The sequence below is a fragment of the Centropristis striata genome, chromosome 13 (genome assembly GCF_030273125.1).
Source record: "Centropristis striata isolate RG_2023a ecotype Rhode Island chromosome 13, C.striata_1.0, whole genome shotgun sequence".
NCBI classification, from domain to species: domain Eukaryota; kingdom Metazoa; phylum Chordata; class Actinopteri; order Perciformes; family Serranidae; genus Centropristis; species Centropristis striata.
In genome coordinates, this window is record NC_081529.1 from 7,992,472 (window position 1) to 8,018,306 (window position 25,835).

Sequence of the window (25,835 nt, forward strand, 5' to 3'; positions counted from 1 at the left end):
TTCTTTTCATGAAGGTAGGGGGCGCGGTTTATTCAAATGACACAGAAGCTTCTGATGGTTGACGTACTATCAGACCACGGTAAATACGGCCTTGTGATTGGACGATAATGACTGGTCTCATGACAACAACAGCCAGGTTTCGGCCAATCAGAGCCCGCTTTGTGCCATCGAGTCTGTTTGTGAATGACGTAATGAGCGTAAAACAAGATGGCGACGACTTAAGCATATATCGGTGTGAAGAAGTTTATCGACATAGAAGTCAGCCTCTCCTGAGGCTGTAGTGTCGTCTTACGGTTGTCCCGGAAAAGAATAATCTCCTCCATCAGATAAGGGTGTTGTAGGCGTCGCTGAACGCCACAGAATAGCCTGCGGGTCTTGTTTTTTCCCCCCCGCGACCCTCCGGTGACAGCCGGGGAGGCGAGGTGCTAACAGACAGGATGGATACAGGAGAGTACATCTCCACCATGGAGAACATGGACCCGACTCTAGCGGAGTTAGGAGACGAGTTCACCCTGGGAGACATCGACGGTGAGCTCTTTTGTCCCTGCTAACGCTGTGAAGTGTTGTTGTTGTTTCCTACGTTGTGTTGGCCTGTTTCCGCTCAGTGTGACAGCTCTGTGAGATGCTCATCCTGCTCACACAGTCTGTTTATGATCAGCAGGTACAAAGTTAAGTGGTCAACGTCTTTACCATAAAGCTGCTGGTAAAAGGGAGGTTCAGGGTTTTTAGCATTTACAGTTGCTGTTATTGTGGCAAAATTTAGAATGATGTATGTGTCTGTTGTTTACTTGAGTCATTTAAACTCATTCTAAATAGAAAGCACATTGCAAATACAGGCATGGAAAAATGACTAGACCACCCTTGTTTTATCCTTGCTTTCTTGTTCATTTAATGCCTGGTATAACTAAAGGTATATTTGTTTGGACAAATCATATCAACAAAAATAGCTCATAAGAGTTTAATTTAAGAGCTGATATCTCCATCGTTTTCTTGGTAATAACCAAAATCATTATCAAGAAAAACATGGAAAGTGGCTAGATATCAGCTCTTAAATTAAACTCTTATTAGCTATTATGGTTGTTGTCATTATATTTGGCCAAACATATACCTTTAGTTGTACCAGGCTTTAAAATGAACAAAAACTGAAGAAAACAAGGGTGGTCTAATATTTTTTTCCATGCCTGTATGTGTCTGTTGTTTACTTGAGTCATTTAAACTTATTCTAAATGAAAATCTCATTGCAATTAAGCACATCGACTTTTGCAAAAATGCCTTTTTAGAAGATGTCATGTGGTATGGTTTCAATGGAAAAGAAATGAGTGAGGTTGTAGGCGTGAGTGTTATTTTTCAAGAAGCAGAGGCAGGTATGAGTGAGAGGTGTCATTCATCAGGAAGCTGGAGACACAAGAGACTAACTTGCTCATCAAGCTTGTCTTTGTTTTTACTGTGAGTCATGAGCACCATTTCGATTTTTTTTTTTTTACGTCATGAATTCCAATTTTAGTAGAATTTATTGAAGGAAACCTTTCTTCTGCATCATTTTTCCAAGCTTATTTTGCAGTCATTATTGGGCTGAGTTTGTGGGACAACATCTCTGTAAAGACCCAGTTCAGTTTGTTCTCTGTGAACAAACGGCATCTCTGATCCAATCTTTCTCTTTTATCAAAACAAGTTTCACCCTTTGGCACATATTGAAAGGGCTGGGATTTTGGCGAAATGCTTGCCAGCGCAGAGTCACCAGATTTCCACTGGGGTGGAATTTTACTGAATGCCAAGTCACCAGACCGGACTGATGGACCGGTGTGTGTGTGTGTGTGTGTGTGTGTGTGTGTGTGTGTGTGTGTGTGTGTGTGTGTCAGACAGTGTAGGATGAACTGAGGTTTAATGTAGATCCCTATCTTTTGGGCAGTGTTTTTACTGTACTACTTTACAAGTCGATGGAACAAACAATAATGGCCATTTCTAAATTGAAAACCATTGATTTGAGCTTTCATTTTGAGCTATCAAAATCAATATCAGGATTGGCGAATTGGAAATTTGTTTCCTCCTGTTCTGGAATTACAAATAAATATGACCATTATATCACACTTGATACGATGTAGAAAATAATTGTAAAAATTGTGAATGTCAGTTTTCAGGGCATAAAACTAATTATCTGTTCTTTACAAATCAAGACTTGATAGTCATGAAAAGACATAGCCTTCATTGTTGAAAGTTTTTTAAATTAGAATTAGATTGTTACCTTAAAATCAAAACTCTACCCAAATCGTGGATTTGGAGAATTGTGACATCCCTGTGGCTACATGACCGAAACTGCACACAAGCTTATAAAACATTTCAGAAACTCTACCTGCTTTTGGTGTCTGGTGTTAATTCTCGTTCCAAAGGGGGCCCTTGGACAGAGCGAGCAGACAACACATACCCCCGGCCACAGTTATGTAATCCCACTTAATCATTGTGTGAAAGACAGGAATGTACAGATTGTGTGAGAGAACGAAATGACAACTCAGAGTTGACTGATGAATTTTAGGCGCGCTGCCAGAAAGACTCATTCACTCTCTGTTTGGCCTGCGGCTAATCGATAAATTAAATGTTCCCATCGGGCAGAGCAGCCAACTGCAGAAAAAAGGAACCCTGTTACAGAAATGATAGGCACCATCTCCCTAATGATGTGCTTGAGAATTTTTGCATGTATGAAAGTCGTAGCTAGACAGGGACAGGTCTCAATGCTGGTTTACTGCAGACCTCCAAAGTTACCAACTTTTGTTCTTCAGATGTGCGTTTCAGAGATTGTAAGGTCTTAGAGGCCCCTGTAAGGGTTCATGCAATTGACCCTATATTTATCCAGAACATTCTCCCTCTCCCAATTATTCTCTTAGCAACTGCTCTGGTTACATAACCTATTTTCTTTGCGCCTAGCAGCCTAGGAAACTGTCCCCCTTTGATGGACTTATCCTTTGTGTAAGCTTGTCTGAAGCTCTGAGGGCTCAGGGCTGCTTTGTCCTGTCTGTCATCAGTGGGCTGCCCCCCGTGGAGGTGTACAAGTGCATGGTCTCGTAGTGTGTCTACCCACGTTAATGCACAGATGTATATGAGACTTCATGGTTCTAGGTTTTATTGATAATGTTCAGAATTTAGGAACTGCTGTCACTGTTTATAACCATCTAGTGCTGCTAACCTCTCAGTGTCAACAGAGTTCCCATGCACAGTTAATAAACCATCCTTGGTGTGGCAGTTGGTGTTTTGTGACCCTTGGTAGTAGAGCCGACCGATATGGGATTTTTGAGAACAATACTGGTATGGTTTTTAGAGGGAGACAATTCACCATTTATGGATAGAGCAGCTGATACATTTTTTGTTTTCTATGTGGATTGGACACATACATGACTATGCACAGGTACTCAGAAGGCTGCTTTCTTAAACAATAACTTAATTAACTGTAAATATCATTAGAAAACATGCATACAATGTATTACAAAGTCAACCAATTCTAGAAATGAAAATTATAAAAATAAAGATGAATAAAAATAAAAAGCTGAAGTTCAGTATGAGTCAATTGCTGATTATTTAAGTAAAGAATACATTAAAAATAAAATAAATGGCTCACACCATTGGAAAGTCCCCCCCAAGCATATTTTCTGCATACTTTTCACATTGGATAACATATACACCAATCGATACCAATGTGTCTGTGATAAGCCAGTACTGGCCGATATAATTGCCTGACTAAATTAAAAACAAAATAAAACCAAAACAATAAATAAAATGGGCTCATTGGCACTGTTAACAAATATTGCACTCAAATATGTGGTGAACAGTCTTAACATGCAACAAACGTTTTATTGCCATTTTTTGTTGCTACTTCTTTTATGCAAGGTCGACATGTCCAGCTGGTTAAACCCAACATGTTCATCAGAGCTGTGGAGTATGGCTGTGAAACCATCTCCTTTTAGACTTGTTCTTTCAAAGTCTCTTGTTGGTTAACAGCCATTGAGAAAAACCCCTAATAGCCACCAAATGCATATGAACATAAACGGGCAAAATCGACATCAGCGAGCTCATCAAGCCTGTGTATTGGATGTATTGTACACTGCATATGGTTGGTTGACGTGAACTCAAATTCAAAGTGAAAAAAATAATAATTCAAAAATATATGTCAAATGATATATAATTATATTCCCTTATATGTGAATAATTCAAAACTGAATATGTCCATTTCTAATTCTTCACATATTATTCACTTTTTGGTGTGGTAGTCCTAAAATGTGTCCACCGGTGCAACACAATAAAGAATGTCATTATTTAATTCAGAGAATGTTGGACAGATAAGATAGATAAGCCAAAGGCATATTAGTTTGTCCCAATTATATTTCCACATCAAACATACCCCAAAAAAATTCAGAATTATGTTATTTATATACTATAAGATGTACACATAGAGACTTCACCCAAATGCCTGGGTTACGTTCATTATAATTGGTATAAAACCCAAGGAATCTTCATTTCATCCTTATAGCTGCAAGATCCCGTTCCTCTCAGGATCTTCATTCAGCCTCTCCCTAAACTTCCTAGACCTTTCCTTGGTGGTCATCTCAGCCTCTCACTTTCAACATGGAAATCAAACTAGCTTTAACAAAACAGGGAAGGAAGGTTTGAGTTGTGTTGTCCTCAAATTCTGAGGTTAAGAGAAAATGCAATAAAGCTACTTAAATTAGTCATTAAAAGTTGCTCTCGTTAAGGTTGAGGAAGTTTGCACCCATCCATGATCTGATGTCAGCCAGACAATCAAGCAATGGCTGGAGTGCAGCCTGCCCATCAACATTAAGAGGCAGATATAGCTGGACATCTTCTGCAAAGCAGTGGAAGGAGATGTTATGTTTGACTAGGATGTCCCCTAGGGGTAAAATATATAATAGTAAGAGGATGGGACCTAGTATAGAGCCCTGAGGGACCCCACAGGTGAGGGGGGCAACAGAGGAGAAGAAATCCCCAAGCAGGACAGAGAAGCTCCCGTCAGCCAGGTAGGACGGGCCATCCAAATGCGGCCGTCCATTAACCTCCATTCATTTTTTAGACTCGGATTATATCTCTTTTGCATATTTAAACTAATTTTTCAATAAAACTTGTAATACAAAAAATGTTTGTTTACATGTTTGCTTTCACTATGTTAATTTTCATTATGATAGGAGTAAAGGAAAAAAATAAGTGAAACTGACTTCATGTTGTACTATAGGACTGTGCGTTTCACCAGTGGACATTTTCGAAATCAATGCTAGTTTGCGGCCTAGCTATATGAGAGACATTCTTCATCCTGAGTAACAGTGTTAAGGTTTACATTATTTTCAATTATCAATCAACGTAAATTGATAAAAATAATCAGATCAATACTTAAACTGCGTTGTACCAAAGGACTACCTTAAGACGACCAGTTCCAACACTGCACGGAAATAGTAATATTATGAAAATATTTGAGACAGAACTGATCTTGTGTGCAGTCCACCTGCTCCAGAGATGTCTTCTGTCCTTCCTGATTCTGGAAGGACCCCTCTCAGTAATGGGGTGGTCACATTAATGCCTGTTTTATATCTACATAATGCCGTTGCTCCAGGAGGACACCAGTTTTGCGGACAAAATGTAATGTGTCATAATAACTCTACATAGGGACCTTAACACTTATATCCTCTAGATTCATTAAGTAAACACTCGTATGACATGCATTCAAGTATTTTAATGTATTTAGATAAATTTTTCATTAAATTACAGTTGTTTTAAGATAAGTAATGCTACCTAGTACAGTTGCACCGGTGGACAAATGTCATGTTCAAAACAGAATATTTGCATAGTTGAAGAACGATACTCATTGTTTGCAGATGGATTAGATGTAGAAGAATGAACTGCATATTAAAACATTAATTTTAATGAAATATTATCAAATTTTAGTGATATTTGTCACTGGGAACACAAAAATTGAGTGTCACGTCAACCACCCATATTGTATGATAAGTTGATAATGTTGTTTTGAAAGGCTTCAATCAAATGACTTTTTATAGTTGTGAAATCACATGCCAACAGAAAAATAAAGCTATATAAGCGATGACAACAACTCTACATTGAAATACAACAAGATGACACACAGAGGTGACAGGAAGTAGCTGCTATTGCTGACAAAGATGTGAAGCATTGGTGTTGTGTTGTTTGTGAGTAAGTTTTATTTCTGTACTGTATCAACTTTCCAGCTTCACATATCTATTCTGGTGTCTCATTTCCTTTCGTGTTGCGTTTGTGATAAAATATGATATCACAATGAGATTAAAAGATGACAAAGTAATTTCTTCATTCTCAGCTTTTTGAAAGCATATGTCACTCCATGATTAATTTGTGTAGACAAGTTATTAAAATAGTGCCACTCCTCGCCTCTAATGAATGAAATGACAAATGCAGTCAGTCATTATGAAGTCACAAAGTACAGTAGTGACAAGAATATTAACTTCTATGTGTCATCAGTAATACATCTTCCCATTCAGATTATTATGAATGGCCTCACCAGTGGGGCTGTGCTTAGTGATACTGTGAACCAGTCATTGAATGTGGTCTGTTTGATTGTATGGCCTCATTCTGCTGTTCAGTAAGAAGAAGTTCAAGGCTGCAGGCTCTGCTCAATGTCACTTCACTGACCCTGATGGCTGAAGTCATGCGCACTATCAGTGATATACTGTAGGTCTATGAGGGCAGCTTCCAACACATGGACCCTGTAAAGCCCGTGTCAAAAGTCGTGATGTTCCAAAGTCCTGTGGGACCATTAGAAACGTGGTGTTTTCTACATATTGGACACAAAGCGTGTGCTCTCTGGCAAACTGTTTTCCTCTCACAGCTGCTCAGATACTAGAGAGAAGTTAACTAGTAAAAAAGTAAACTTTTATCATCCTGTAAGGCTGGGTGATAACAACATCTATTTTCAAAACCATATAAGAATGTATGTATTTTCTATAAAATAGCGGCTTAACTGCATTAATGCAATATTTAAATTAAATTAATTCAGATTTTAAAAACTTCTAAATGACAAGGAATTATTGATTCCATTCATCCGTTTTTTAAAACCAATAAATACATCAGTATTAAGGAATAAACTTGACATTTAAGGTTGAAATAAATCCCTTAATCATGAAGAGTTCCATTTACAAACCAGCTGCTGATAAATATGAAGTGCCCCTGTATTCTAACATTTAAGTTAAAAGCATTGAAACGGCCAAGGATACACATGTAACTGTGTCTGTGTTTCAAAATAAGCCATTGCATACAACCTATGCATATGGAAATCAGATTAATTGGATTCTAGTTGCAGGAAGTAAAAAAACCTCCTTTTATCAATTAACTATATTTCCCTCACTAAATCGTGGAAAACTACATTATTCTTTAATTTTGCATTGCAGAAAAAAGAATATGCAGTCACTGATGAATTTCACAGACTCAAAATCGAGCATTTTTACTGTATCGATTTGGAGAATTGCCAAAATGAAAGTCCCATAAAGTGCCATGCATCCATCAGGTCGTTCAGTGCTGCTGTATTCTTCATCTAAGTGCTTTTTTTCCCTTTTTTTCCCCTGCTGCCATTGTCTTTCTGGGCCATCAGTCAGATTGCTGCACACCTTTTCAAGGCTATCTGTTTGAAGGCCTTTTGCTTTCTCTGCTGTGTCTTCGCTGGTTTATGACCACAACAGTAGCATTTCTGTGCGTGCATGTGCAGATTCAAGGCCAGTCCATGACATTCTCCTGCTTAAACTTAGTCTTATCTGTTAGCAGTAAACAGCATTCACATATCTAAGAGAGATCTACAGTGAGGCCACCTTACTACTCAATATAAAATTTCAATTGAAGAGTTCTTTCTCAAGGACACTTGGGAAAGAAAAAATAAGATAATTACCTCCTAGTACTGTAACGTTAGATGTAACTGAGACTTACAGGTAGTGAAGTATTTGTCAGTCATGTGGATGTAGATAGTGTTGCAGTATGTTGATCTACAGGAGTCACCACATCACTCACATTCTGCTTTAGTTACACAACACTGAGTGATACTATCAGTTAAAATTTGAATTATTTATTATTAGTAAAATTATGTTGTTTACTATTTTAAAGTGTACAATTGTTAAAGGGGACATATTGTGCTAATTTTTCAGTTCATGGTTAAATTTTGAGTTTCCACTAGAGCATGTTTACACGCTTTAATGTTCAAAAAAACACATTATCGAATATATCTGTATTCACCCTCTGACTGAAACACTCTGTTTTAGCTCCTGTCTCCTAAAGCCCTCCTCCTCCTACACACACACACACACACACACACCTTTTACCTTTTTATTTCATAACAAAATGTAACAATCATGTTTGTTTTTCATATTTTACAGTCTTTGTACATGTTTACCCAATAATTAAGGGTATAAAATTGATAAATAGCAAGTATGGGCAAGGTAGAAGATGGGACTGTTTTCTTTTTTTAAAGCAGTCAATTAATAAATGACAAACTATAAAAATATTATAAAAAGACAATCGGTAAGAAGACCTAACCGTCTAGTTTACTCAGGATTTTATCTTAACATTATTATTATTATTATTATTATTATTATTATCATTATTATGTAATGTGGATAGAATATTTGAATGTCTTATTTTTTTATTTTTTATTTTTATATTCTTATGTGTCTGTATCTTGAGCTGCTGTGACAACTACGGTATCAATAAAGTCATATTTTATCTCTTATCTTATCTTACACTTTTCTGTATTTTTTTCCTCACAGTTTTCAAGCTTTTGAAGCCTCTCATTATTTGTATTTCTTCATCAAATCCAGACTTGTAATGTCCACTCTGTTTCTCCGTCTCTTCAGAGATGCTGCAGTTTGTCAGCAACCAGGTGGGGGACTTCCCGGACTTGTTTGAGGATCAGATGAACACGACACCGAGTGGCGGCGCCAGCACGACCGCACGACCTGCCGTTCAAACCCCTCAAACCCCCCAAACTCCCCAGACACCAGCCCCTGCTGTCTACCAGAACACCACCGTCAGCATCGCTGCCTCCCAGACGCCCCAGTCGGTACCCCTCACCCCTCCCCTCACTCCCATCACTCCCGCACAGACCCCCTCCCCCACCACGGTCCCCTCAGTGCAGCAGGTGACCCGCAGCCCTCCACTCCTCCAGCCACGGCCTCAGGTGGCCGTCCAGCCCATTCAGCCCCAACCCCAGCAGACGGCCCAGCCCACCATCCAGGTATCATTTCACCACTTTAACACTTAAATCCTGTCTTCAACATGGGAAAGAACTCAAGTTTTACTCACTAATATTGCTATAAAAACTATTACTAGTTCCATGAAGGCTTAATGCACTGTTACATAGCACACTGGAAGCTGTTTTAGATCTCTGTGTAGTTATGAAAGGGTTTTTTGAGCTCTGCAGTGTTGGACAGGTGCTGAAGTATTGAGTCGGGCTGTTTTCAAAGTGCCAGCCTCTCCAGCTGTGATTTCTTTGTCTATTGTGGAGACGGTGTGGATCTATTTTCTGTTATTGTGCTATCCATACTAAAAAAGCTTCTGCTGACAGGAGAACATTTTCAGAGTACTGACAGACTGTAAAATATATCATCCAGCTCAGCATCCCTACAAAAAGCAATGCATGTCTCAGCAAAATTGCATTCAGCCTGACAGATATAGTTTATTCTCTTGAGTGAAATAGATTTTTCCAAAAAGACATCATCAACAAAGGCAGATGATCTGTCTTATGTTGCATCCAACTTGAGTCATGCCTGGGGGGGAAAACGCATGTTGAGATGAAACTGAATTAATTTTGTTATGTATGTTATCACAGATGCACACCCAGGGGATCCCCATGCAGACCCAGAGCTTCCCGGTCCACACCCTGGTTCAGACCCACAGCCAGACGGGCCTGCCCATCCAGACACAGGCCCAAACTGTGATGATCGCGTCCAATGGCGGACAGTCACGTTTCATCCAGAGCCCCGTCATCTGCCACCAGAGCCACGGAGCTGGTTTCCAAGGTGACTAAAGAGAAATAAGAGTGTGCTCTGGCGGACGTGAAACAATTCTCAACATGTGGTTAATAAATCTATCATCATCTATCACCTTGTCTCCCATTCCCAGTCCTCCAACCACAGATGCAGAGCATTATGACGTCACCACAGCTTCAACCAATGGCCATACAGCACCAGCGTGTTCTGACCCCAACCTGTCAGACCATTCAGACTCTCTCCACAGCGCCCACAACAGTCCACACTATGCAACAGCAGATGCAGCAAGTACCTGTGAGTCAACTCTCTGGTGTTTCAAAAATAGCAATAGACCTGGTGATGAGCAGATAATTAAAGGTCAATATTTCAACAAGTTACTGCACAAGATGGCTCATATGCAAATCATTTTGTTTAACAAAGTCATTTGCAGTGCAAAAATAATCGAGGCCCAGCAGATCTGGGGCTATATCAGTTTTCTAAAGCGAAAACTGTCTCAGAAATAACATAAGTCCATATTAAAAGTTGAAAATGCATGGCCATGATCAAGGCATGACGGCAATTTGCTTGAAAACTAGCTTCACTCCTGTGCATGTAGCACTAGTAGCATTATGAAAGTTATGCATTTTAAAACCTATTAGTGTGGATGTAGCTTAAGTACCAATGCTTAGATCTTTTAAACTGCTTGTAGACAAAAATAGAACCTCGTAATGACCTTTTTAATGTCTGTAGGTGAAGCCTTAATTTGACGCTCGTACCACTCTTCCCCGTGTCCACATCCAATTAATCCACAGAGACCAGCCGGTAAACTTGAATGTTTGCTCAGAAAAATGCAGGAAAAATACAAAATATAAAATGCCACAAAATGAAAATAAAAATCGCGTCCTATACACAAAATTACAAAGTAGTGGAGAGAGAGGTCAAAAAACTATAGGGCTCCACTCCCCGCTTGTCCTGACTGACCACAAATCACATTACCTACCAAATTACCATTACCCAACACTCGCGAGAATGACGTATTAAAGGTACAGTCTTCACAAAACAAAAATATATCTATCCACCTACATTGTAAATATCAAAACATGTACATATTGTAAATATTATTATTATTATTTCTTATGAACTTCAATTATTCTGTTAACAGCAAAAAACTGCATTTAGGCTCCTACAATGTCTTTCCATCAGGTTCTGGTCCAGCAGCCTCAGATTTTGAAGACAGATTCACTGGTTCTCACAACACTCAAACCTGATGGCACACAGGTGCTGTCTACCATGCAGAGCCCCACAGGGATCACCACCTTGACGACGCCCATCCAGAACACAGCCCTGCAGGTCCCGGTACGCAGCATGATTTTATATGACTGTTTGTGTTTAATCAGGGTAGTGGTTTTGGTCCCACGCTGAAAACTAAACTGATTAATTTCCCCAGACTCTAATGAGCAGCAACATCCTGACCACCGTTCCCGTTATGATGGGGGGAGGAGGGGACAAGCTGCCAATCAAGCAGCTACAGCCCGGCTCCTCCCACTGCACTAACGCAGCCAGATCCAGCATGGATCAAAGCCAGATGATGGGAGGAATGGTAGGCCCGGGAGGAGTGGTGAAAGAGGGCGAGAGGAGGACAACCCACAACATCATCGAGAAGAGGTACCGGTCCTCCATCAACGACAAGATCATAGAGCTCAGAGACCTGGTCATGGGCAATGACGCCAAGGTTTGTGATTTTACCATTGGAACAGTAAAAGATTAAGACTGTTTTAATATCGTAAATTGTTTCAGTGTTTAAAAATGGAAAAAGATCCACTGATTTAACTCCTGATAGAAGTTGGATCCTCACATGTCCCCCATCATGTGTTTCTTCCCAGATGCACAAGTCAGGGGTGCTCAGGAAGGCCATCGACTACATTAAATACCTGCAACAGGTCAACCACAAACTACGGCAGGAGAACTTGGCCCTTAAGATGGGCAACCAGAAGAACAGTAAGTGCTTTACTTTACTGTCTGTTAAAATCAGAACATGATCTGTAGCAACATTCATTGAGTCTCTCTTATCTCAGAACCGGTGATCCTGTCTGAAGATGTGGAGCTGAAAGAGGAAATCGTGATGATGTCACCTCCAGCCTCAGACTCTGGCTCTGGTTCCCCTCACCAGTACTCTCCTTACTGTGTGGACTCTGAGCCAGGCAGCCCCTTGCTGGATCACGACCAGGTAATGCAGAGTTCACACTACACGATTTTATCCCTGATGTTACACTCGCCAACTTAACTGTGTTTGAAGATCGCAGGCAGACAAACCCCCGAGATCAAAGCTAAATCAGCACTGGCTTCTGCAGGCAGTGATCAATGTGTGAATTTTCCGAGACGAGATCTGAGAGATGTGCTGATGCGTCACAGATGCCTGAGACATATATAGGAGATTAAATATCTGGACCCGTCTGCAAGTCCAAATCCTGTAGTGTGAAATAAGTTTTTACCAACAATGAAAAAAAAGCAAAGCTTAAAACCTGCAGCCAACTGAAGATCAGAAAGCAGAACAGACATCCCCTGCTGTTTCCTCTCACCAACCATTCTGTCCTCCATATTATTCTTGTATTATTCTTTTTCATTTTTCTTCCTGGTTTGTTTATTTTGCTGCAAACCAGTGTACCAACCAGGAAAGAAGTTCTGACTCCCCTGTCAACGATATGTAATGTGCAAACTTCAACAACTTCTAAAATCTTCAAACTTTTTTTGTTTTATTAGAAGGGACTTGTCATGTCACACTGCACAACTATACCTGCAGACAATGATTTTTATCATATTTTTGTCATATTGCCTTACATCATGGTAGTTTGCCTCTCCAACTTCATTAAGGCGATAAAAGTTATGCATCAGAAACCTATGAGACGGCATCATTTCAATATTATAAGAGAACACAACCTCTTTACATCTGAAAACTTCATTAACTACAGCTGTCTTAATCTGATGTTTAAATGTCTATATAGTCACGTCTTACCACTGTGAGATCAGCTACACGAGCCCCAACCAGTGGTGACTGTCTGGTTCTAAGAAACAAGACTGTCTGGTTCTCTGTAAAGGGCGCAAAACTTTGGAATTCCCTGCCCACAAATCTAAAACAAGAGAATAATAGCAATATCTTTAAAAGTGGACTCAAGTTATGGTTAAAATCAAAACAACAGTGTTTACATTAAGCAATGCTTCTGGTTTGCCAAGTGTAATTGTAATGACCATATTTAATAAATCTCTTTATTACTTCAAGATACCACTTTATAAGGCAGACTGTCATGTAATCTGATTACTTTGGTAGTGTGGTACGTGGTAGTGTGTAGTTGCCATACTTTTTAAAGCAGTTCATTTAGTTGAAGGGAGTCTTACTGCTTCTTTCTCCTCTTGCTTGGTAGTAAAAAATATCCACCAGTGGCTTTTATTGTGAAGATTACTCAGGAGGTGTTGACATATATTTTATCACTAAGGGTAGAGTCTGCTAAATTCTTGTCTTTACAACATTTTTGTGACCCTGTTCTCTCTTGCTGTTTGCAGATGAAGAGCGAGCCAGATTCTCCCTCCTCAGTTGGAGTGATGGATGGATCTCGACTGCTTCTCTGCGCCCTGACCTTCTTCTGCCTGTCCCTAAACCCTCTGCCATCTTTGTTGGGCTCGGAGGCCTCAGGAGGCCCCGGGCTATCTCCGGGCCACGGGGCGTCTAGAACGCTTGTGTGGATCCCAACACACACACAGGACTTTGGTGAGCAGGACTGACCCCCTCTGTTTATCCCAGTCATGATTGAATTAGTGACCCAGCTGGATACTTGGTTTGAAGCTAAATGTGTCATGATCTTACCACATCTCTTCTCACCCTGCAGCATCCTGGCTGCGGTGCCTGTTGCCGTGGGTGATGGTGTGGGTGTTGAGCGGGGTGGGAGCAGTGTGGGGCTGTGTGAGGGTGCTCTACCTGTGGGAGCCGGTCACACCCCTTCACTCGCCCAAATCTGTGTCATTCTGGAGGCATCGTAAACAAGCCGACCTGCATCTCAACAGAGTGAGTACAGATCTGTTTTTAGATGCTATTTATATGTATTTTTCCTTACATAAGATGTTTTTGTGTTTAAAGGAAACGTCTCAATAAGAGTGAGGTAGAATTTCCAAATATAAAAACATGATCACACTATTCACATTGCATGTGACGGCGTTAATGTTAGATCTGTTTACTCTTTTCTTCAATTTTGGTCGTGCTTATTGAAGAGCACTTCCCTCTGATTCTCACCTTTTTGATGTAAGCTTGTGTAGGTTTATTTTTAGCATTTGTTCAAATCATGCTGAGATCTAATGACCTTCATCACATGCCTGTCAGTCTCCACTGAATAGTGATGAGCTCACCATTTCTCCTGCCTCTCCTGCAGGGAGACTACACAGCAGCAATGGCCAGTTTAGAGACCTGCCTGTCTGTCTTGACAAGAGCTCTTCCCTCAACCAATCTGGACCTGGTCTTCTCGCTGTCCTGGAACCTCATTCGCTACTTCTTGCATCGACCGACTCCTCTGGGTTGGCTGGTTCATCAGGTCCGTGGAAAACACGAGGGGGAGGAAGCGAGGACGAGTGCGAAGGATGCAGCGCTGGTTTACCACCGACTGAGCCAGCTGCAACTCACAGGTGAGTGTTAGGTAAAGTGGGCCGATGTCCAAATTAGGGATGGCCGTTTGGAAGAAACCTGCCAACTCGTTAACGATCAATTAATCTATTAATCGCTGCATACATACATGGGCAAAATAAAAGATATATATATAATACTATGCAAAAGCCTGTTTTGATAACGGACGCTTTTATTTTGAAAGGACAATCGTAAAAAAAACTAACTCAACTGAGATGATACTATAAAGATAACATCAAGGAGTTCAATGTTTTATGTTTTAGCCCCAAAAGAGGCATGAGGTTAGTTTTCACAGTAATCTTCATATTTAAATGTGTTTTGTGTTTAAATAAGTTTTGGATAAAATTAAACCTAGTAATTCATGCTAGCAAGGTTTGATAAAGTAATATAGTTTTGCTCAAATTAATACTCTTGCATTTCTGTGTGTTTTTTAATTGTTATTGCAACTTTCAGTTTGCAAACTGTAGCTTTATCCAACTTAATTCTCAGCTCATTGGCTTATTGACGTACGGCTGCAGAACTGAACGCTCGGCGTGTTTCAGTTCAGTGATACTGATACGCAGTCAGAGATAAGATTAAAATTTAAAAATACACAGATCGATTAAAAATTCCATGTGATTGACCAAATTCTTAACGACCATTAATCGATTAATTATTCCAATCCCTAGTCCAAATACACAAGGGTTAAATAAGCCACGCCTCAACAATGCTACATTAATTAAAACACATTTAAATTGCGCCATAATTTCACTTTGACACGCTGAAGAGTTAAACACGCTGATACAGTTTCTGCTCTCTCTGCTCCTCTGTAGGAAAACTTCCTCAGCGTAGCAGCCTTTGGGCTTTGTCTGTGTCTCTGAGTGCTGTCAACCTCAGTGAGAGCGCCCAAGGCAAAATGCCCCCTGCCCAGCTCACCCAGATCTACGTTACCGCAGCGACAGCCCTGCGCACCGTACTGGGCCACCACCTTTCCTACCTGCCTGTAAGTCTCTTATCTTTGTGTGTGGTTGCCTTGTATTTGAATATGTATCCAGGTTATCGCAATATTATATTATACTTTGCATAGGTTTTTGTTCGTCATGAGCATCTTTTTTCCTTGTCTATCTCTCAGGGTTATCTGTTGAGTTGTGCAGAGGGTGTGGCCAACCAATCAGAGACCAAATCGATCCCTGACTGCCTGCGCTGGCTCTTCACCCCACTGGGGAGGCAGTTCTTCCTGAGTTGCGAATGGTCGGTGAAGTCAGAGAGCAGCGACGGGGTGTACACCTCTCAGAGAGATCCAGGTGGGACATTTTATGCTTTATATCATTTTTCTTTACATTTTTTTCTTCCTAGATTTACCTCTTAAAAGAATGCTCCAAACCGCTTCCAGTGGTTTGTCATTAGACGTTTTGGTAACGCTTTATACTAAGGTCCTTGTAATAACCATTAATTAACAAGTAATAAGACCCTTGTAAGTCCTTACAAGATGCTTATTAACATTATTGTGTGTTTATAAGCTTATATAAGTGTTAATAATGGCATTACAAACACCCATGACCCACCCATTATGTCTTTGCCATGCCTTTATTAATCTTATTTAGTTTACTTATTGATATTAATATATACTTTGTTGCTCATCTATTATAAGTTAACTACAAGTTAACTATGCTTTTTGCAACTACCGGATCTAAAGCGAGAACAGTGCCTTATTACTTGTTAATGAATGGTTATGAAGGACCTTATTATAAAGCGTTACCAACGTTTTTTTCCAAAACAAATGAAGGCACAAATGCACACGATGCAATCATTTACAGTTTTTTTATGTTTGTTTGCCGAACTGTGAATAGTAAACATATGTAAATTGTGTGCTATAATTGAACCGTGTCCTGTTGTTCTTCCTCCAGCTGACCCCATTGCTCAGCTGCACCGCTGTTTCTGCAGGAAGCTTTTGGAAAGAGCCGTTCACACTCTCATCCAGCCACAGAGCGACTCTGAGGCAGGCAAACGCAACAGCGACTCTGGGTAAGGCAGAGACACCAGCAGTGTTATTGACAGTTTGATGTCAATCCATGATTCACCCTGGATCTGTTCATGTATTGGTCTGTCTCTTTTTTAGGGAGTTTTCCAGTGCCCTGGAGTTCCTCCAGTTGTTAAACAGCTGTACAGAGGACTCTCCCACCCCTCCTCCTCCCTTCTCGACTCCTCCCAATCACACCACCACACCAGGTATGAATAGCATGAAGAGGACAACCCTACCCAATCACTATCAAGCATGAATCACATCGAGTGTGTGTGTGGGGAAGAGCTTTCAGTTCTTTTTCTTTAGTGAAGATTAACCAGATAGCCATCAGAGTTGTTACTGTCAGCATGAATAGATTTTCTTTGCTCTATTTCCCGTACGCTGACAGCCAATTTAGCTTTTGGGATTAACTTTTTATTGGATTATCACAGATAACAATTGTAGTCATTGATTTGTGGTAATAAATGACTTGCAATGGATACAAACACATCGACAATCTGTTCAGGCCGTTAATTAGCCACAGCCTTAATCGATTCTTGGCATGTTGCAAACAAAGCATCATATCCTCACACACATACAGTTTCTGATACCGCAGGAGACACAGTGGAGACAAAAAGACATAATTTCTCATTTGACAGTTAAAGCTTGACAACAAAAAGCTTTTCATAGCTGCAAAAAAGTCTATTGGGGGTCTCAGACTGGAGCTAATTGCTAATTACTGTTGTTGGTTTTTTTATTATTCCTGTATGATTTCCCTCTCTTCTTCCTGCCAGTTGGAGACCCAGTGAGTCGCTGGTGGGCGTTGGTCCTGAAGGCCGCTGTGCATTGGCTGCAGGGCGATGATGTCGCAGTGAGGTCACTGTTGGCAGAAGCAGAGCGCATGCCCAGGGCTCTACACACTCTTGAGTAAGTAAAGTAAAACGTTTCTATAAGTCTAAATAACAGGGAGATCTCTGGGTCTGAACGGAGAAGCCAATGCAGAAATGCCTAAACTGTAATTCTCTCTAACGGCCAGCAGGGAGGCGACTCTGCCGGTTGCAGATTGTATAGATGTCTATGAGAAAATGACCCTAAAGCATGATGTTTATTTTATAAATTGTCTTATTCAGCATTGGGTTGTACTAAAATAAATTTTTCCCTAAGCCTGTTTTTTTTCACTAACCGAAATTAGCATTGCAGACTTAGACAGACTTTATTGTCATTCAGTTATTCATAAGAAATATGCACATTAATGAAATTCTGTTGCATTGGCTCACAGTGATGGCTATCTGAAATGTCATAAATAGAGTATAAATATAGAATATAAAACTGTAAGAAATAAAATATTTATATTGCAGAGACATGTAGCAGCAGAAAGTGTTTGTACATATACAATAGAAATTAATAACATGTAATATAAATAAGAGTTCACACCTAACCAGGCTAGCATTACTAGGTAACTTAGCATTGGCTACGCTAACTGTACCTGGCTGGTAACCAGTGTAACCTCCCCAGCTCCACACTCTTGTCCAAATACGGTTACTTATGGCTTCAAAAATCAAGATGACAACCTTGAAAATGCTGAAGGCTTCAACCACAAACCATTGGGTGATGACACAGCTACGGCCACTTCTTCTATAGTTTAAATATGACAAAACACACGCTCCTACTCAACAATACAGTAACTACAGTAAAAATGGTAAAAGGGAAGCATTCATTCAATCTTTAAACTACAAGCCCCCTCTGACCTGAGTAGATTCAAACATCTATGATAAAATAAAGTGACAGTAACTGTCCCTCTCGGTTTCAGCCATCCTCTGCCCAAAGCTGTGCTGCTGCTTTGCAAGGCAGTCCAGATGAGTCTGTCCCCTCTGAAGGGAGAAGGGGCGATAGCCTGCCTGTCTCACTGTGACAGAGCCAGCAGCTATCTGCGCTCCAGCATCTTGGTGCCCCTCAACCAGACTGGGAACCTGCTGAACAAGGTAGTGTACAAAGAATCCCTCGAAGTACTCCAAACACTGTTATCTCCTTAAGATCTCCTCTGGGTTTGTGATTACAGCGCTTGTTATATAATCTTGTCTGCTGTCTTGCTTTTGGCACCAAAACCTGTCTTATGCTGTTCTACACATTAACCCTCTGAACCCCACAAACTGCTGGCAGGTTTGAAAGGCATGTTTTCTTTTAAAAATTTGACAAAATTAAGCTTTTTATCATAGCTAGTAACTGTAAAAACAGAAAATATCAGTGGATTTTCCAATTTCAGACTTGTCTTTGACCAAATCATGTTTGACAAATGCTTCCGTCTGGAAAAATAACCAAATATAAGCTAAAAATAGTTCCTGTAAAAAATGTTAGATTCTGTGGTCGTCCATGCAACTGGGAAGCCACGAATGACTCAGCTGAACTAAAGTCATGTGACAAAACTAGCAACATTTTGACTAAACTGCAGGGTGTTTACACAGAGCAGAGAGGAGAGACAAGAGAGGTTGTAAAATGGAAATAGTTGAATATGTAAAGCATGTGGAGCCCCAATATTGGTGACACTTTTGGAAACTTGGAGAAATGTTGTATACATGGATTCCAACTCTTTCCAATTTTAAATTTCAAAATTAATAATCTAAGAAAGTCAACTTTTTTTAATTAACTATCGGATTATACTAAACAGAAGACATTTTTGAGTTCTCCTAATTCTAGCCATGATTATTTTGCTCTCCATGGAGGTACAGGACTTATATACTGCAGTGAAATGAGGCCACAGTGCGTTACATGTGACGGGAGAAAAGAAAACATCCTGGGGTTCAGAGGGTTTAATTATCTGGATTTGGTGAAGTTGATGCATTCAGTTCATTATGCATACACACACACACACTGCATGCTCAGATGGGGCCGGGCTGACGTGGGGCTGTGTGTGTGCGCAGTGTGGGTGGCAGGAGGTGGCTGTGGTGCATTGTAGTTGCATTGCATGATCCTGAAGCCGAGTGCAATGTGTCTGCAGTGCAGTACAGAGGCCTCCCCAATCTGCACGCACCCGCTACACACCCCACCGCTTCACATAAAGACACCTCTGAATCTCATGTTACTTTTCATTTTTGCTATGCATGTTGGGTGGGATGCACTGGTGATGATGGTGGTGGGTTGTGGTTGTAATGCTGTATTTCAGTCACACTTTGGCCCTCAAATGCACTCCTTCAAATCAACCAATGAATACCAAATATTTAATCGATAATCTTTTCAAATAACGCTTCCATAAATGCACCAAACAGGACTTTATCTTCTTTCTCTCCCAAGGGGGTGGAGCTCCTCATCTGTGACCTCCTGTTGACCTTGCGGACCAGTTTGTGGCAGCGGGGAGGCAGCAGTAATGGAGAACCTGGCCCAGCCCCTGGATCTCAGTTGGCTGGTTTCCAGAGGGATCTGAGCGCGCTCAGAAAGCTCACACAGTGCTACAGACAGGCGCAACACAAGGTACATACATGACGAGATCATGTTGCAAAAAACAGGTGTAGGATGAGATGGAGACACTGAAACCTATGTTCTGGTTGTTTTGTCTTGTTTTCCAGGAATTCTACATTACTATACTGTATTTCATATGGTAACTTGGCAACCAGTAGATTCATGCTTTTGATTTATTTATCGCTCATGTAGCTCTTTAAAAAATGTGGACAAATGCCCATAACAAGATATTGGAGAGGTTATTAAATTAACTTTCATTGTCTAGCTTTCAGCCAAAGAAAACCAATAACAAATTTATAATAATATAACACTGAAAATCAGGCACATCTCCAGATCTGTAAAGCTGTTACAAGCTATATAATAAAAGAGATAATACCCACAATATGTTTTTCTGGTACATCAAGTTAACAAAAGCTCTGTGCAGCGCTGATAATAAGCCCAGAAATCAGCCGGGACCTGTTAATCTTGTTCCTGATGATAGCACTTTTACTGTATCACCCTTGGAAATCAAGTTCTCTCCCACTCTCACCAGCTGCAGGAATCTCACTGCGGTTTAATATATCATCAATCACACTTGTAAGAATTACTAGAGTAGTCATTACTGTAGCCAGAAGCTCTTTAACAACTCCTGCGTTCACAGCGCTTGCTGATCATTTGTTATGTTTTGACTTGTGCAGGACTGAAGAACCCCATGAACTCCATCATTTTATGAGTTTCTGTTGTGAGACCACTGACTGATAGCAGTCATGGTGCTGTGAGGCACTTTGCATGAAAGGGAAATATTTCTTGTAGATATCTTCGGAAATATACTGTATGTGGGATGAAATGATGTGGAGGGTAAAAGTTTTTCTTGCTCCAGGGAAACGCCTTTAAATACGTGATGCTGACGATCATTGCAGCTCTCATGCATTTTATTGTCCTGCAGGTGTTTCTTCATGAGACCACAGTGAGGCTGATGGCTGGAGCCAGTCCTACAAGGACACACCAGCTGCTGGAGCACAACCTTCGCCGCAGGACACACAACTCCTACACAGCTGGTAAGGGAGACTCAAACTCATTTTCACATATTGGTTTAAGTGCAATCATCACCATCCGCACACAAACTGAGAGTGAAGTTCACCTTGACTGCTGGCTCAGGATCAGTTCCCCCGTGGCCGTTCTTAAGACTTTGAGACGAAAATAAACGACATGAAAATGCAAAATAATTGCATGTGAATGTTTTGCATCCAAACCATTCATATGGGCACTGATATGAAAATGCCACAGTTGGAACAAACATTAAAAGGCTGGAATAGATTCATGCAGGCAGAGGACCAACTATTGGCACAGTGTTGTGTCTGGCAATGTGTCTGAGTTGAGTCTGAGCTACTGTACGGAACATTTTGTTGAGTTTCCTTTTAGAAAAATGCTCTGATTGAATTTGAATTCCTACACAGTTTATAGTTCTAGGGCTTTTACTTTGAAAGGAACAACAGGCAAAGTGAATCTGGTATGCAAACAACAAAGTTTGCTGTCTTGGTTGGAGGCTCTATGTTGTTGTTTATTGTTCTCATAGTTATAGTCACATAATCAGAGGTTTAGTGGGTTCTGGAAAACCTGGAAATATAGAAGCTAGTTTTCCAGTCAAGGAATGGAGATTGATGAAAATGGACCAAGTATCCTTGAAATGATCTGTGTTGTCCGGGAAGATTTTTGTATTTTTGTATTTTAGTTCCTCACTCAAATTGCCTGCAAAAACCTAGGTGTGTGATTTGTTTGCAATTCGACTGGCTGGTAAGATAAGATGCATGATATGACACTTGAAAGCAGGTTAACCAGGTGTGAAGCGGAACCTTCCTTTCATTTAGCGCCCAATGTCAGTCAATCTGCAGAGCGGAACGGACTCGCTGCAATCTTTCCGGCTTCAAGTCTATTTGTTCCGGACTGCAATCGCAAGTGGAAATGTTGTAGAAAAGGTGGTCACGTATCATTAGTCATATTTCCAAAACAATGCAAATCACGTGCCAGTGTGTGAGTTTTATTTTAGTAGCATCATCATTACACTGCATATACTCAGTAACAAATAAGAGGGACAGACAACCTTGTTATGTGTGTCTTTGGGGTCCGAGATCCCAGCTTGAAAGAACATGAACTGAATGTATACCAGACAGGGATGGGAATAATGAATCGATGATCGATTAATGGTTGTTAAGAATTTGGTTGATAATGTGGAATTTGTAATTGTTTTTTAAATTTAATCTATGATGATCTATGAGGACTGATCTATGCGTATCAGAACTCACTGAACTGAAACACGGCCGATCGTTCAGTTCTGCTGCCGTATGTCAATAAGCCAATGAGCTGAGAATTAAGTTGAATAAAGCTGCAGTTTGCAAACTGAAGGTTGCAATAACAAGTATTTATTTGAGCAAAACTATCTTACTGTATCAAGCCTTGCTAGCATGAATTACTAGGTTTAATTTATCCAAAACTTATTTAAAAACAAATTTACATTTAAATATGAAGATTACTGTGAAAACTAACCTCATGCCTCTTCAGGGGCTAAAACATAAAACATTTAACTCCTTGATGTTATGTTTACAGTATCACCTCAGAGTTAGTTTTACGATCAACAGGATCAAGTCTGTTTTCGTCCTTTCAAAATAAAAGCGTCTGTAATCAAAACAGGCTTTTGCATAGTACTGTATATATATATCTATTATTTTGCCATGTATGCATGCAGCCATTAATTGATCGTTAACGCTGTAGATAATCCAGTTGGCAGGTTTCTTCCAAACGTCCATCCCTAATACCAAATGTGATTTGTTTACGTTTCCTACAAGGGCAGTGGTTACTAACTTCACTTTCCCTCTTTTCTTCCTCCCCCCTGCTGCTGTCAGAAGGTGACTGTGTCCTGGGTGAGAGGGAGAGGGCTCATGCCATCCTGCTGGCCTGCCGCCACCTGCCCATGCCTCTGCTAACCCCGCCCGGGCACCGCGCCCGCCTGCTTGCCGAGGCCAAGCGCACCCTGGAGCGGGTGGGAGACCGCCGCTCCCTGCAGGACTGCCAGCAGATCCTGCTGCGCCTCAGCGGGGGCACGACCATCGCCGCCTCCTGAACACACACACACACACACACACACATACATGATGAGAGAACAAACACACATTAGGGCTACTCACAGTACAATGAACTCAGTAATTTGCTACAAATCTACCAATAACATTTAATTCTATATCTGTCAGTCATTGACACCCTCATACCGATCAAAAACCACAAATGTAAACGTTTCTTTAAGCTGCCACACTTTTCTCACACAGAGACGGCTGATTTTGCTCCTGATGCTTCGCCTCAATGTTGCAGCACAATCATGCCACCTTCTGGTCATAAATGGTAACACGCTGGCTTACTGCCTCATTTTTAACGAAGCTACACAACAAGGAAAATCAGGTGAAATAGGCCCCAAAGGGAAAAGGGACCATTATCTAATAGCTGTTTTAAATTAATGCAATGCGGCAGTGCATTGATTAGCTGTAGGATACCGAGCTGTACAATCATTATTGGCACACGGCAGCCTGAGTGCTACAATAACCGTGTAATGTCTCATTAAACTTGCAAGCTTCAATTAAGAAGCGTTCGAGCACTCAAGAACAGACAGCCCGGGTCTGTGGAGCATGGTTGTGCTGGAGGTGGCAGACAGATGCACTCGCTTGCTTTTAACCTTACAGTGCTGAGTAGTGTCTCTTTTTATCTACCTCATACACTGTACAATGGCAGCATTGTACCGTGGTGCAAAATAGGATACTTAAGCACCACGTCAGTTATCCAGAATTTGAATGAAGTGACCATTAAAAGTGATGCTCCTATCCAGTGCAGCATCGTTGTAATAAAACGTACTGAGCTGCTTTATTTAGACTTCAGGGCGCAGCAGAACAGTACTTTAGGAACTTGCTGTTGCAGAAACTGAAAGAATGACAGAGAGCTACTGCTGACATGCTCCTTACTGTCAAACAAGAGACGGGGACAATTATTGGACTGGAATATTAAAATAAAAGAGGACAGCAGTCAATTAAAGGCAGATGAAATGCCTACCAACACACACACACTCACAGATGCAAATATTGCATTTTAAATTAATTGCATACAAGCTTACAATGTGATTGTATATAGGTTGTACAAAGGCAGATAAACAGAAGTAGATTAAACAGGAAGTCCTTAATTCTGCTTGAGAGGAGACACGCATCGAAGAAAGCAGCGTAACATGTTAAAGTTAGCTCGTAATGGTTTCCTGTCAGAGTCTGGAGCTCTGATGTGGAGTGAGTCAGTGATACTACACCAAAAATCTTTTATTATCAAACACTCACCTGCTGTGTTCACAGAAACTCACTGAAACACACATTTTCTGCCCTCTTAATAAAATAAAACAAAAAGACAAGAGTTTCATGATTCGTCGGAGTTGTTGTTTTTACCTCCATCTGGATTCAAAAATTGTTCCAAACATTTGGGATAATTTAAGCACGCAACTCCACAAACCTATACCGTAGTTCTAGTAATTTTACTTTAATTCATGATGGTTTTCACAGCTGAAATAAAACATCTATAAAAGTCTGTAAAGCTCTTCTCCAGCGTAGAAGCAGTGAATGTCAAATACTTAAAAGATATTGGGTGGAGTATCACTTTAAGAAAAATGGGACACTGATTTAAAAAGTGAGGAATGTTATTTCTTGGAAGTGATGATGTAGAGCTCTCAAGCAAAATGGCCTTGATGTAATGTAAAGAATTATTTTATTATGTTTCATCATATTTGGAATGATGGAGGAGTTTTATCTTTGTGAAATCTTTGTCCAATTTGCTTTTTATTTGTAATTGTTGACTTACACGTGAGAAGGCACTTCTGTCATTCCTGTTTCTGTGCTCTGGTTTTCTTATTTAATGGTTATGTAATATTAATATAAATGCTTTTCGGGGAGGGGAAGGGAGCGGTTATGTCATTGTTATTGTTTTATATAAACAAAAGCAGCCTAGGGTCAGAAACAGAAAGAGAATCTCTAATAGGAAAATGTTGGTTTTATTGCCGCATTTAAACAATTAGCCTGATATTTTAGACTCTTTCTTTGCTTTTTTGCAAACACATGTTTGCTATTAGAAATGTCCAGAACTCTGTCATGCAGGTCAACACAAAGTAAGTTAGCAACTTAAAAGAGTCCTGAAATACTTTTATCAGTCTAGATTATGTTTCCTGACTGGTAAATATGTGCAAAGAAGAAAGCAGTGCTCAACCAGCCATCAGCAGGCTGGAGTTTTAGCTTCATCATTATAATTATGTTACACTTTATTTTTTTGTCTTTCCCCTTTTATGTGTTTTATTGTCTGATTTTCTGTGTTCATTTTGATGTTTGTTTTGTAATAAAACAACACATGACAGTGATTGGTGCGTGTGATCTTTCAGTGGTCGTGAATGTCTAATATGGGAAGCACAAAGACGAGTGACGTTACAGAAAAAAATGAGATGTGGGTGTTGGCTGGGCGTGAATGCCAGTGTAGATCTGATAACGACGGTTGTGTGAAGTTTATTGGTTTCCTTTTTCACGCTCTCTCTGTGTGGCCAAGCGATGAACACTGGACACCTCAGTGTTGATGAAACTCTCCCAGACAGAGGCGGCATGACTGAATCCATACTGAGTCCTTGCAGCTAGTAGGGAGTGGAAAACAGCTGGTCACCACAAAGGTGTCGGAGGAGTCAGGACAGTGCAAGGACCAAGTT

General features: G+C 40.5%; 1 protein-coding gene across 1 annotated transcript; it reads left to right on the forward strand.

Annotated features, from left to right (window-relative positions):
* Nucleotides 1-188: 188 nt before the first annotated feature.
* On the forward strand, nucleotides 189-25,499 carry srebf2 (sterol regulatory element binding transcription factor 2). The gene is made up of 20 exons (XM_059347967.1): nucleotides 189-528; nucleotides 8,880-9,259; nucleotides 9,854-10,043; nucleotides 10,147-10,307; nucleotides 11,196-11,348; nucleotides 11,440-11,724; nucleotides 11,876-11,990; nucleotides 12,068-12,219; nucleotides 13,551-13,755; nucleotides 13,874-14,049; nucleotides 14,411-14,660; nucleotides 15,471-15,640; nucleotides 15,770-15,941; nucleotides 16,545-16,662; nucleotides 16,757-16,866; nucleotides 17,434-17,566; nucleotides 18,450-18,621; nucleotides 19,928-20,104; nucleotides 21,018-21,129; nucleotides 22,972-25,499. The coding sequence occupies exons 1-20, from the start codon at nucleotides 438-440 to the stop codon at nucleotides 23,187-23,189; spliced, it is 3,540 nt and encodes a 1,179-aa protein (XP_059203950.1). The 5' UTR covers nucleotides 189-437; the 3' UTR covers nucleotides 23,190-25,499.
* Nucleotides 25,500-25,835: the final 336 nt, after the last annotated feature.